The sequence below is a fragment of the Agelaius phoeniceus genome, chromosome 2 (genome assembly GCF_051311805.1).
Source record: "Agelaius phoeniceus isolate bAgePho1 chromosome 2, bAgePho1.hap1, whole genome shotgun sequence".
Taxonomy (NCBI): Eukaryota; Metazoa; Chordata; class Aves; order Passeriformes; family Icteridae; genus Agelaius; species Agelaius phoeniceus.
In genome coordinates, this window is record NC_135266.1 from 75,766,138 (window position 1) to 75,778,901 (window position 12,764).

Consider the following 12,764-nt stretch of genomic DNA (forward strand, 5'->3'; position numbering starts at 1 on the left):
GTTCAGGTTTTCTCACAATTTCCAAACCACACTGCAAAGTCTGACATACACATTGCACAAGATGTGGCAGTGACATTTCAGAGATGCCCTCAATTGCATTTCAAAGCAAACACCTTAAGACAGAATTTTGTTGACAGTTGAAGCACGAAGCTATGAATGGAATGATCCAGAACAGTCTAAGGATAGGACTAACTTCCCTCTGGATAAAATAAAGTAGAAGAAAAAAGCAACCACAACATTAAGTATGCCTTGATGAATTACCGAGGCAAAATACTTACACAATCCAACTTCCTGAAACAAAAGAAAAAAAATCGTTGAACTTGGAGAAGGGTATCTTTCACCTCTGTGTTTGTATGGCCCATTTTACAATCAAATAACTACATTAACACCTGCTCTAATCCACGTTTTCTCCCCCTTCTCTCTTTTCTTGAATATTTAAGACAACAGTGGTGAGGTTCCAGCCTGTTCTTGTGATTCAAACTACAAAACACTCCAGAATGTCCTGGTGTACCTTTCCTCCCCTATTACTTTCAGAGAGCTCTCCTCCTTTCAATAACCCAGGACTACCAGAGAAAACCACCCAAGACTATTCATACTACACTACCTTCAGCTTGCAGATGTATATAAAGGCTCCAGCTTTGTCAGTCCTGCCACTCCAGCTTTATCACATGTGGTGAATATACTTGATGCTTATACCATTTACTACACCAAGTGCATATCAAACCTATATGCTACTGCTTTCTTCCTCATTGTTCACCCCTTTTCCTATCCTAGGTTTCTTCAACTGTTCAGCTACCCTTCGCAACACTCAAGTTCAAATTCACACAGCACTTTCCCCTCCATTTCCATCTGTCACATTCCTCCTTTGAGAAGCTTGGGCACCCCTTTGTCCTTAAGTGCACTTACTCCCTGTTTCCTAAGGCTGTACAGTTGCTTTGCTCTGAGGAGTGGATCAGAAGACTTAGGACTCCTATTCTCCACAAGCTGCCTGCAGTTCCACAGCCTGCCTAGTCCCTTCTCCATATGTGCTTCAGTATCAGAGAAAGACAGATTGACAGAACTATGGGGAATATGTAGGTTGAAAAGAACCTTTGGAGACCACCTGGTCTAACTTCTGTTGAAAAACAGAGCCTTATGTTGGGTTACCCAGGGCTCTGTCAAGCAGAGCATTTCACCCCTTCTCTGGGGAACCTAGTCCAGTATTCTGCTGTTCTCATGGTGCAGACTTGTTCTACAGAGACAGAACTCCCCCTGAAGCAACCTGAGCCTGCTGCCTTTTGCCCTGTTCCTGTGCACCCTCATAAGGACAACTATGAACATCCTCTCTGCAGCTACATTTCAGGGAGGCTGTGATTAGGTTCCCCTCTTCAGAACTTTCACCTTTTCAGGTTCAACAAACACAGCTCCATCAGCATTTCTACATCAGTCAAGTTCCCCAACCCTCTAACCACCTTGGTGGCCCTTTGCTAAATCCCCTTCAATTTTCCCATTGTCTCTCATGACATAGGAGATATGAAGGGGACAAAACTAGAAGCAGCAGAAAGTTTATGTTTAAATGCTATGTTTTTTGCTCTTAGTTTGATTTAAAAAAACAGTCTCAAGTTATGGCCAACTACTTGCCACAATTTATAAAAAACTTCATTTGAAAGAACTGGAACAAGTCCATATAGCAATTAAATTAATTATTTGGTTTTAAATTTGCATTTCTAAAGTAGCTCCCCCTTGTCAACTTGTTTCAGAAATAAACTGACTTCTTAAGTAAGTACTTCTTACTTGCCTGTGTCAGGAAATAGAGTTCTTCAAAATAACAAACTAACTCCTTTTAATGCTGAGCACTAATCATATTGCTGTCTCTGATTTTAAAATACATGCCTTGTTAATCAACTTTTAAGTACATCAGCTCCTTAAGAATATAAACTGAGTAATCTTTCAAAAATTGCATTCTAGTCATTATAAATAAACCCTAAACCCAAAGTTAAGTTTCTTCATTAAATTAAAAGCACACAACACCCTGGAAATTTCAGGAAGAGTGATGAGAGGAAATAGTGAGTGATACTGGAAAAAAGACTCCAATATTAAGCCTGTAAAGTAAACATGCTATATACAGGTAAGTGTGTGTGTTCCTATGTGTGCATATGTGTCTGCATTTTGGATTTTTTTGCATGAGTTATTTACATTGATACATAATGCCATTTTTTCCACTGCAATGGCAACTGAGTTTTTGTTACACTTTTTTAAAGACTAGACAAAAATATGCTTTGCATTTTCCCTGTAGAACAGAAATGCCACAGACCAGATATAAAAGACTGATTTTAAAAAGAGGCAGGAGTGAGAAATAAGAAAACAGACTGTATTCTCTAGTCCTGTTTGCAAATGCACTGTAGAAATAGCACATAAATACACTGTAATTTCCCCCCATTTTTCTGCCTGCTAAAGAATCCCAACAAGCGACATTTGTAGGAAGATAAAGACAATCAGGATTAAGATCCATATAAACTCTGATGCTATGAATAGTGAAAATTACAATCTATAAGGCTAATAAAGAAATTTTATACATTTTTACAAACATCAGGTTAATCTTAAGTCAGCTTTGGTAATACAGTGTATACTTCACAAAGGCAGGGTACAAACTTGTATCAAAAATTATTAAACCATGCCATGAATTCTCAAAAACAATGAGAAGAGTAGATGACTGACCATCTTCACTTCAGGTTTTATGAGTTTACAGTCCTCAACTTGGTTTGGTCAGATCCAAACAAACTAGCTTATAAAGCTACTTCTGCCAGCTCATTGATCAACTAATCTCCTGAAAAACACAACAAACAAACAAAACCCAACCCAAACAAACACTCAAAACAAAAATATGACAGAAATCCCAGAATGCAAACAGCCTCCTCACCAACTTGAACTGCATAAAAGAAAGAGGCCAGTGATTCAGAAGTAATATATAATCAATATGATCAGTTCACTTTCAGATGGAAAACAGGTAAAGTGGCAGTGTGACACCTCATACATAGCAAAACAAACAACTGAAGTGTGAACAGCTCAATCTAAAATGTGAAACCTAAATGTGAACCTAAAATGTGAAACACAAGATAGCTATGAAGCTTCTAAACTAACCAGCTGTATTGGATGGATGGTTCAAGTCCTGGATGCTTGGGCTGACAATCCTTTTGATGTAGGACCATATTTGATCACATTTTATCATCTCTAAAGGAAACCAAAGAAACCTGATACAGAGAAAACATTTCTGCTGCAACAGATGCCCAAGCCCTAATTGTTTATTAATACCAACTAACCCTTGTACAGACATTTAGAAACAACACAAGGCAAATAATTAGTGAGATAAATGAGTAACTTACAAGAACCAGATAGAACATTAACAATTCATGTTTTCTCAATCTACCAGCTCACACAGCTTTCGTGTGAATTGGAAATTGGATTTAGATTCTCTGACCTCCACACTTCCTGTTGGTATCCCACAATTCTCCCAATTATATGTATGTTAAACATCTATTCTCATCATGTTAACTTCCACATGTTTTATCTTGGAATACCCCAGAGAAGCACTAACTCTAAAATGTCTGAAAATTTGACATTGCCTCCTTTGAATTACCCAACATCTTCCAGATTATAAAAATGTCAAGCTGGAAAATTCAGCCATAACAAGAGTGAAATAATTTGATAATGTTTGATATTTTCTCTGCAGATAGCATCATTAAGTCTCTGCATTAATGTGGTTGGGTCTAACAGCAGTGATGAAAATTTAAGCAAGCTGCCTTGACAGTCAATGTAAAACAAAAGGAAGTAGAGTCATAATGGCTTAGATAGCTCTAACTCTAAAACTGCTGGAAAAACAGCAGCTATAACTTGGTTAAAAAAATGAAATAAAATTAAAAGCTGTTAACAGCATATCACATAGCTGATCAATTTAAAGACAAGTAGCACACTGTCTGCAACAGATTCATGCTTTTTTGTCATTTATTCTTAGAATTGAAAAAAAAATTCCACATCCTCTCAAATTTTGTTCAGACTCCAGAATATTTCTACATGTTCTTACCATGCCAAACATTCAGCTGGAATATACACTTGCTATTGAAGAGCTTGCAGACAAACTCACCCAGATGCAAGCTCATGGTTTTAGCTTACTTCTGAGTGGAGAAAATAAAAACATATAAAATACAAAAGATCTTAATCACTAAGATGACTCGGGGACCTCAAACTCTGAGAAAAATGCACATACAACTAAATAAGTGATAGCAAATAAGAAAATGAGCAGTAATAAAATAAGAAGTTTCCTAACTTGTGCTTGCCAACTCTTATACCTTTTACTTGCTTAAGCTCTTTACAAGAAGTTGCATGACCACAGCTAACAGAGCTCTAGGGAGCCATAATATTTCAGCAAAACCAAAAATTACCCCACAAAAAAGACATTTTAATCAGTTTCTCATTATGGAACATATATCAAACAGTTACAGCAATCACTGCATTGCCAGAATAGCAGGAACTCTACTTCCTTTCAACAGTTAGGAAGTTATATAAAATACAACCCCAAAAATATAAATAAACATAAAAATATATTTTCCTTTATAAAGCAAGTCATGATGACACAACTACAGATGTAAACAGAAAGTCCAGATGGTGTCTGACCACCTTCAGCCTTACACTACCTAGTACTACCAAGCCACCAGGTCTCTGAAAAGTTTTATTACATTTGATGATCTCCCTTTCACAGTTTATCAAGCAGAAAAAGTTAGGTATTTAGCAACAATGTAATTATAGGGAAAGTAGGCCCATCTTTAAGAAGCTAACACCACTGCAGAACCTTGGTTTGCACTGGAATCCAGTTGATATTTAGTATATAAAATACTATACTGTATAAAAGGGGTGGGGGGGGAGCAAATTCTCAGTACCTAAGTCATCTTCATCTTCCACATGAATTTCACTACATGATTCATACTTTCTAACACCTCCTTCATCTGACTAATGCAATTTTTTCCTGGGAAGCTCTGCGACCTTAGAAAGCAGAAGCTGATTCAAACTGAGCTGGTTTCCCTGAACGGGTCTGATGAGAATTGCTCTTTAATGGCAGCAGTCAGGACACTGCACAGAAGCTGTCCCAGAACATGAATTGCACAGCTGAATGCAGTAAAAATATCCCTTATTTTCACACTTAAAACTTTCCCACTTCTGTCAGTACTCCATCCTTCCCTCCTTCATAATGAAGTCATAAAAACTCCACACGATGACAGAAGTAGTATTAGTGTTTTAAATTTGGGAATCAATCTCTCCTACATAAGGACATTCTTTAAAAACAAATGAACAAAAATCCAAAAACCAAAACCTTATAAAGCCATTTGTTTGGCTTGCCAGCAGATGGAAGACTGTTTGTCCCACCTGACAGCTAAAATCCAGCATGTTTTGCTTTGTTTGGTCTTCCCACAGAGAAGAGACAGCAGTCAGCTAGTCATTGGCATGTTGTCCCCCCACATCCTTTGCCTTAACATCACACAAATTAAATTTTGCCACTACAGGAGCTGTCTTTTATCCAGCAAAATATGCAACGAAAGATGGAAGTGTAAGATAAATGTGCTGCAACGTGGCAAAAGCAGATGAAAAACTGATGAACTTCAATGGTCTATTCACCTGTATCAGCTGTATCTACTCTTGTAGATATCACCTCCAAGTGTTTGCTTTGCTTTTATTAAATTTCTTTTTACTAGGAAAGAAAAAGGAAGATATACAAGCTTAACACAGAACCCAACAAATCTGATGAACAAACCAGAAAACTGTGCAGGGCAAGTAATAACTTTTTAATACACTACAAAATTGGATTTTCTATCAAAATACAACACAGCACATAATAGCTATGAATACTTAGAATTCCCAGCACCAACCCAATAAATGGAAAGAAAATATCTACCTGTGGAACTAGGAAATGTCTCCCAATCCTAAACACTCCTGAAAACCTGACATAACATAAGCAACCTGTCATCTTTATTTAGGAAATATAAAAATATTTGCCTTGTTGAAAATAAGAATTTCTCTAGAAAGGAAATATATCAGGCAAATACAGCTGAGGCTATTTTTCCTTATATTTACTGAGAAGAGATGTGAAATATTTAAGATAAGTTTCTAGCATTTCGTAAGTCAGTATAAAAAAAAATCTGCAAGTCTGTCTCTAAAAGGCTGTCTCACAACCTTGAAACCAGTAAGGGCTCCAAACTGTAATACCTGCACAGTCAATATCCAAATAAGCTTGTGACAACACAAAGGAAAGTCAGCTTCTATGTTGCAGTCTTGCAACAAATACATGTATCTGTAGAGCTGAAGCTATCGGAACTGGGCAGTGTTAGCAAGAAACTCCTCAAAAGGCAATTTTTTAACACCTACATAGTAATTACATAATCTTAGTCCTTGGATCAGATTCTTCTGCTATACTTTCTTAATTTGGAAAGCCAAAGCTAACTGTCAAAGCCTGAGAAGCACTTTTAGTTTTGTTAAAAAAATCAGTTCTATTTAGCTGCTCATTGTGACTGTACAACTTAATTTCCCAAAATACCAATTTAGTAATAAATTGTGATTATTGTGCAGAATGAAAAAAACCACAACACCAAAACAATCTGATAAGCATTTTTATGGTTACTCTTTATTCCAACTCTTATTTTTAATAAAAGCTCCTAGTTTAGGATTTTTCTTTTCCTAATCACTAGTTTATTCCTCATTTTAAATAAATATTCTTCACAGCTTAATTTTATAGTTTTGCATTTTGCCATCAGTTTATATTTTAATCCAAATTGTTTTACATTTTTCTATTAAAGAAATAGTCATAAAGGATTAAGAGTGTTTCTTTGGAAAATAAAGAAATTTTCCTTTAAAGAGGAGATTTAATCACAAGATCAACTCTCTTTCACAGTTTATCAAGCATTGGTGCTTTATCAATTACAGAATTGTGTGATTCCCAGTTAAAACTGTGTTAGAAACGTGAATAAAGCACAGCAATGAAATTGTTACATATTATACATCCTTTAAGAATACATTTAAGATGGCTGTTTCTTCCCAGTTGCAAACAGAACAAGAACAAAGAAATGCCTCCCTGTTTACTCAGTGTAAGTGCATTAACATCACTGTGATTCTTTAGCTCAGCAAGGATATCAGCTGTTTTAACATCCTTCACATCTAAAAATGATGTGCTTACAGAAGTATTGATAAATTAGGACTTCTTTGACCTGTAAGAAATAACATTTAAATCAAACCCTTTGTTAATTTCTTCATTCCAAGCAGTGCACCTACACACATAAACCTGTAACATTAGCTAACAATTTGGTGTTTATCTCTAGCAGTAAAAGATTAGATACTGATTGCTTCTATAAGATTTACTGAAATACAACAATAAAACCAGGAACAGTTAAAACTTTGTTTAAGGTAAATCACCTTAAGGACAAAAGCACTCTAAAGAACAATCTGCTTTGGAATTGGTTTCTAGGTCAGGAAATTCTTATTTGAAAAGCTGAAATGCAGCAATTAAAGAAGCATTGCAATTAAAAAAACTGAACATGGCTGCTAGATAAAAGACATGCCAAATATCTGAACTATGATGTAGGTGAGCCTAACTCAATTAGGCTTAGGAATACACCAAAATTAACAGCACAAAGTTTAAAACTGTCTGGAGAGAGAGCTTTCCTCCACTAGCTAGACTGAAGTATGGTATTTAGCTTCTTCATGTGGGACTTACATACATGTTTCACCTGTCTCTGATTTGAAGAACTCTATCATCTCTTGCATTCCCTCACCTCAATAATGTGATAATGAGAATAAAAAGAGAAAAATGAGACAAGTTTTTTTTTTATATTTCCTTGCCTCAGAGAAAACCAGTTTCAAATAATTAGGTGTTTGCACATAATAGCCTACTTTCTTAAAAAAGCATTTATTTGAGTATTTTTAGATGAAATTAATTTTTCTGTGAAATTCACATGCAGATAATTTACCCTTTTGTGTCTTTTAACAAGCAAGCCTAGCATAAAATCAAAATATTAATGAGAAAAGCTAATTCTACTGCATGTCAAATATTTAATTCTGGAATAAAACTGATATTGGAGACGTCTGGATCAAAGTAAATATAGTGGGATATGTAAGAAAGATTGCAGGCTGATTTTCAAAGATATGGAATGAACTGTTAATTTATTTATCTTTGCAAATCCATCTAAGCTAAAAAATTGCATTAGTGAAAAGAAATTCACTTGCACAGCAGGAAAGCTCTTGAGCCTGAGATCTAAACTTTTCTTAAATGCTCAAGGCAATCGTTATTAAGCTGTAATTATTTCCTAAGTCTCTGAAAACATTGTGCTTTACAGAGCTTAAGTGACTGGTCAATCAACATCCCACACACCACTCAAACCAAGTTGACACTTGTTGCAGAATTTCTTTTCCATAAACGAAAAAATCAAACACAAGCTCAGTTTTTTTCCACAGGAGTTAACAGTACTGTGAGAATCCTTCTCATTTCTTTTTTGAAAGGCTTAAAATAAACTCATACGCATTACCTTGCCAAATAACGTACATAGACACTTCTACAAACAAATTTACAGGACAGTGTGCATTGTTCCAAATGACTCAAGAGTTCATCTTAAACTGATCTAAAGAGAAGAAAAATAACCATTGATCTCAGAAATTCTTCAAAAACAATTAAATTGAAAGACTTATTTAAATCTAAAATAACCTGCCAGAAAACCAAAAGGCAGCAACACACAATACCTGAAGAGGATATTTTCCTTTTCTACCATCACTACAGTATTTACTGCAATATCCGAATAGAGGAAGAAAGGTGATAAACCATTGCACACCTGTGGAACTTTTGTAGAACTGCTGCTTTTTGCAATGGTAAGAAAAGCTTCTAGTGTGGCCAGCCTTCACCTTTGAAGAAGGCTATGTCTTGCAGTATTTCTCAGATTTTAATAAGGAAGCACAGTAATATGGAAAGAAGCAGCTTCTTATGAACAATAAGTAAAACAAAAATACATAGGATGGATTAAGAAGTGACAAAAAAAGTTTCTGTGCACCAGGATTCCTTGTTACATAGTAGCACACAAACAACAGACTTCTCAAAACTTTCAGCTGCACCATATTCTTGTATAACTGCACTGCAGATTTTGCATGCTCACTGGTTGAACAATTAAGGAATATAAGAGCTAAAATACTACAGACCTCAATCAAGATGCTGTTGGATAACATCATAAAATGAAGAACTTTAAACAAGTGTCGGAAGAAAACAAACAAACCTACTGAAATGTACTTTGTTCATAGGGAACTCTTTGTCCTTGTAGTTGTTCCAAGGAAAGAGATTTATAGTGGATGCACCTTCAGAAATAGAATGTGCTTAGCAAGTGCAGGACAAGAGCACCACTCAGTGGAACTATCAGAGAAAATAATACTCGTAAAGTCAGTGCTATTTATTCATAGCCCAGCAATAAAAAAAGAGCTGAAGGTGATTCTACTAAGACAAAAATCTTCCTCAGAATAATTTCAGGTGAGAAGATGGCCAGCTTTAAATTATAGTCTCTGTAATATGAAGTTCTAACCTTAATATTACTTATTTACTGGCTCTCTTTTCAACATACAATTATTACATTTCCATTAGCATCTTATTCCTTTTTCAAAAATAGAAATTATAATTGCAAGAAGGAAGACATATGAGTCATCTTTCACTGTTCAGTTTTTGAAATCACCAGCATCTCCCAAAAACACTAAAGCCTGTCTGTATCAGATCTCAAAGTATTACTTAGTCTTTAGACTTCAGAAATAAAGTTTAAAACCCTTCATAAAACTTGTCAGCTTGACATTGACCACATGCCTTTAAAATGCCAGCTACATTTACTCCTGCATAAAATACCAGCAGAGGATGTAAGATATTCCCTACTTCCACATATACATTTTTTTTATTTTTCTGTATAAATTTGAATTTTGCAGTTCCCAAGAAAAGCTTCAAATACAAGCGCTTGAATGTTTTGATTTTCACTATTTACCTGCTGAAACTAGAAACTTTTTGGAATGAAGAATTAAAATTAGCAAGTCCTGTGGTAAGGCCAGTGGCAGCCCAACCAGAGTGTTTCCAAGGATACTGGGTCCAGGTGTTACCTTTGTCATGGCAGCCTATGGACTGCTGCGTTTTAGGTCTATGCCTAACTCAGTGTTGATACCACACCGGTATCAGCAGTGTTTGCACAGCATCAAGGCCTTCTCTGCCACTCTGCTCCCCCAGTGAAGAGGCTGAGCATGTGCAAGATGCTGTGAGGACACACAGCTGGGACATCACCTTGTTTGCTTTGCCTGAGAGAGCTATGACAGAAGCACCAGCTTCAAGCTTAATCTGGTTATTTGGGCCCTGTGTTACTGCAGTCCTGTCAGGTGAGGCCCTGTACCAAAGCAGCCTTACCCACTGGACACAGCTCCTGTCACCAAACACACAACAGCTCTGGAGGAGGACTCTCCAAAGGCTGTCCTGTGGCCTCACCTGCTGACCACTGTGTTCAGAGCGAGGGTCTACAGCAGGTGTGAGTCACAGGAATGAACTTCAGATTGCAGCAAAGCTTCTGTGAATCCTAGCTGAATGTGACAGTGCAAAACTATACACTGGTAGCTATCATTAAAAGGTGTAAAGTGATCAGACAGAAAGTTATCCATCCACCCTGAACCTCTCCCTTACAATACCACATATTTTGCAGCATAAAATGCCGGGCAACTCCAAAAAATTAGAAGAAAGATCCTCTAAGAACACAACTTCTACTGCCATATCTGGTTAAATGTTTAAGGAAGATTCTAAAAAAAAAAAAGAATTCCAGTGAATCAGAAATCCCAGTATGTTTCTCCTTTAACCCATGACTATGCATTGATGAACATCTGCAAGCTAAATCACCTCCATAAAACTGTATTTAAGAATACACTTTGCTACAATCCTAATTTGGATCCTGAAGTTCAGTAACCTAGTCATTTCATACTAATAAATAGGCCAATAGCTAAAGTTTGTAAAGTCTAGTCTTTTCCAAGACCACCTCACATGTTCCCTCCTCATGATCCCTTCTCACTGGGGATTACTGCACATTCACAGCTAATCTGTGTTGCTGACACACAAAATGTCCATACATATGGGACAACTGAGTAACACAGTCTATGAAGTTCTCATGGGGATGGATCCTATTGTCCCTATTTGGAAAGATGTTCTTCCTTCTGCCTAACACACAGCAAATCCATAATTAAAGTATCTGCAGATGCTGCCCATATGATAGAAGGATTCATGATCTTATTTTCCCAAAGTTCTGCTTCTATAAAAGAGAAATATATCTGTATCTGTCCTACAATGCTCCCCAAAATAAACAACGAGGAGTGCATTTAACAGCACTAGAAATCCCAAATACACAAAACATTCACACACTCTCTGCTAATTACACTACATTTCTAGGACAAAGATTGGTTCTTTGGGAAATATGAAAACGTTCAGTACTCAAACACTACAGAATCTGCTTCAGTCACCATAATGAATTACCTGGTAAATCAGTCTTCATAATATCAATGCCAACTTGAAGCTCAGGCTCAGCTGCAAGGACTGCATAATCTCCTTGATGAGAGACATTGAAGTTGTAATTTGAGTTGATACCAGCTAAGTTACTGGCCAGGAAGGGTTTTCCTTTTGGTGTCCTTTGCAAGTGGACTTCATTCCAAGGTATGCACAGCTCCTCTGCAATTAATTTCCGCATCAGCAGGCGACCAGCCTGTGAAATAAAATGGAAGTAATTCATACAGAATTATTGTGCTACGTGGTTGCTAAAAAATCACTCACCTAAAAATGTTGGTTAATTACTGTTGATATCAATTCGTGTATTTTAGCCAAATAATTAAAATTTTTCCCTTTTATAAAACCTGTGTCAAGTAAGTTTAAGCAGAAGAGTCCATCAGAGCATCAAACACATGGTCACTATTAGCACAATTAATGTAAGTAAGTCCCAGCCCAGACAAATCGCAGTAGTTCCTTTCTCTACATTAGTAACTTATTTACGATACTTTATGGCACAAATAAATACTTTTGACACCACCCTGAACAGTAAAATTATCTCAATAAACTTCCTTTCAGTACATCCATTTACTACCTAGGTGCTACATGAAATTCTCAACAGCTAAAAGTGATGAGTAACTCCTTTCAGACTAATTAGCAAGCGTGTACTACTATGCTATTAGGCGAGATTTAAACTCTGGATTTTGGAAAACAGCTTTATTCTCCCAGTCGTTACCCCGATGTCCTATGTAGTCCCTCAGGGTACGCTGATTTTGTCTCCTGACTTGGTATCGCGACTTAGAAGTTGTGAAGTCTTTCCGAGTACCTACTGACAGCAGCCTGCCGTCCCTCCCGGCTCCTCAGTGAGGCACAGCTTCATACTTTTATACAAGCCTTATCCTTTAGTTTTACACCCCTGAAATGCCCTCATACGGCATGTTTTCCCACGACAAATCAGGAATTTGGGCACCGCTGACTGTGCAGAAAGAAAACCGCGCCCCGGCTCCCCATGTACCAAGGCGGCTTTGGCATCGCGGGCAAACACAAACTGGCCGATGCGCTCCTTCTCCTCGGGCTGCACCAGCTGCGCGGCCAGCAGCCACTCGCGGCGGCGGGGCCGCCATGCGCCGCACGGGAAGGCCCAGCGCACGCTGCCCATGGCCGGCCCCGCCGCCGCGGCCCGGCCGCGCTCCCTGCGCCCGCCCCTCGGGTCTGGCGG

At 37.4% G+C, this 12,764-nt stretch overlaps 1 protein-coding gene across 4 annotated transcripts in view; it reads right to left on the reverse strand.

Annotated features, from left to right (window-relative positions):
- AASDHPPT (aminoadipate-semialdehyde dehydrogenase-phosphopantetheinyl transferase) overlaps window positions 1–12,764 on the reverse strand; it is a 31,881-nt gene that overhangs the window by 18,396 nt on the left and 721 nt on the right. For 2 of the 4 annotated variants that reach the window (XM_077173945.1, XM_054655132.2), the window contains exon 2: window positions 11,540–11,765. In XM_077173945.1, coding sequence (XP_077030060.1) covers window positions 11,540–11,765 — 226 coding nt within the window. Of the gene's footprint in view, window positions 1–11,539; window positions 11,766–12,371; window positions 12,526–12,560; window positions 12,725–12,764 lie in introns of those variants that run through there. The other 2 variants (XM_054655129.2, XM_054655131.2) reach the window with 2 other exon arrangements.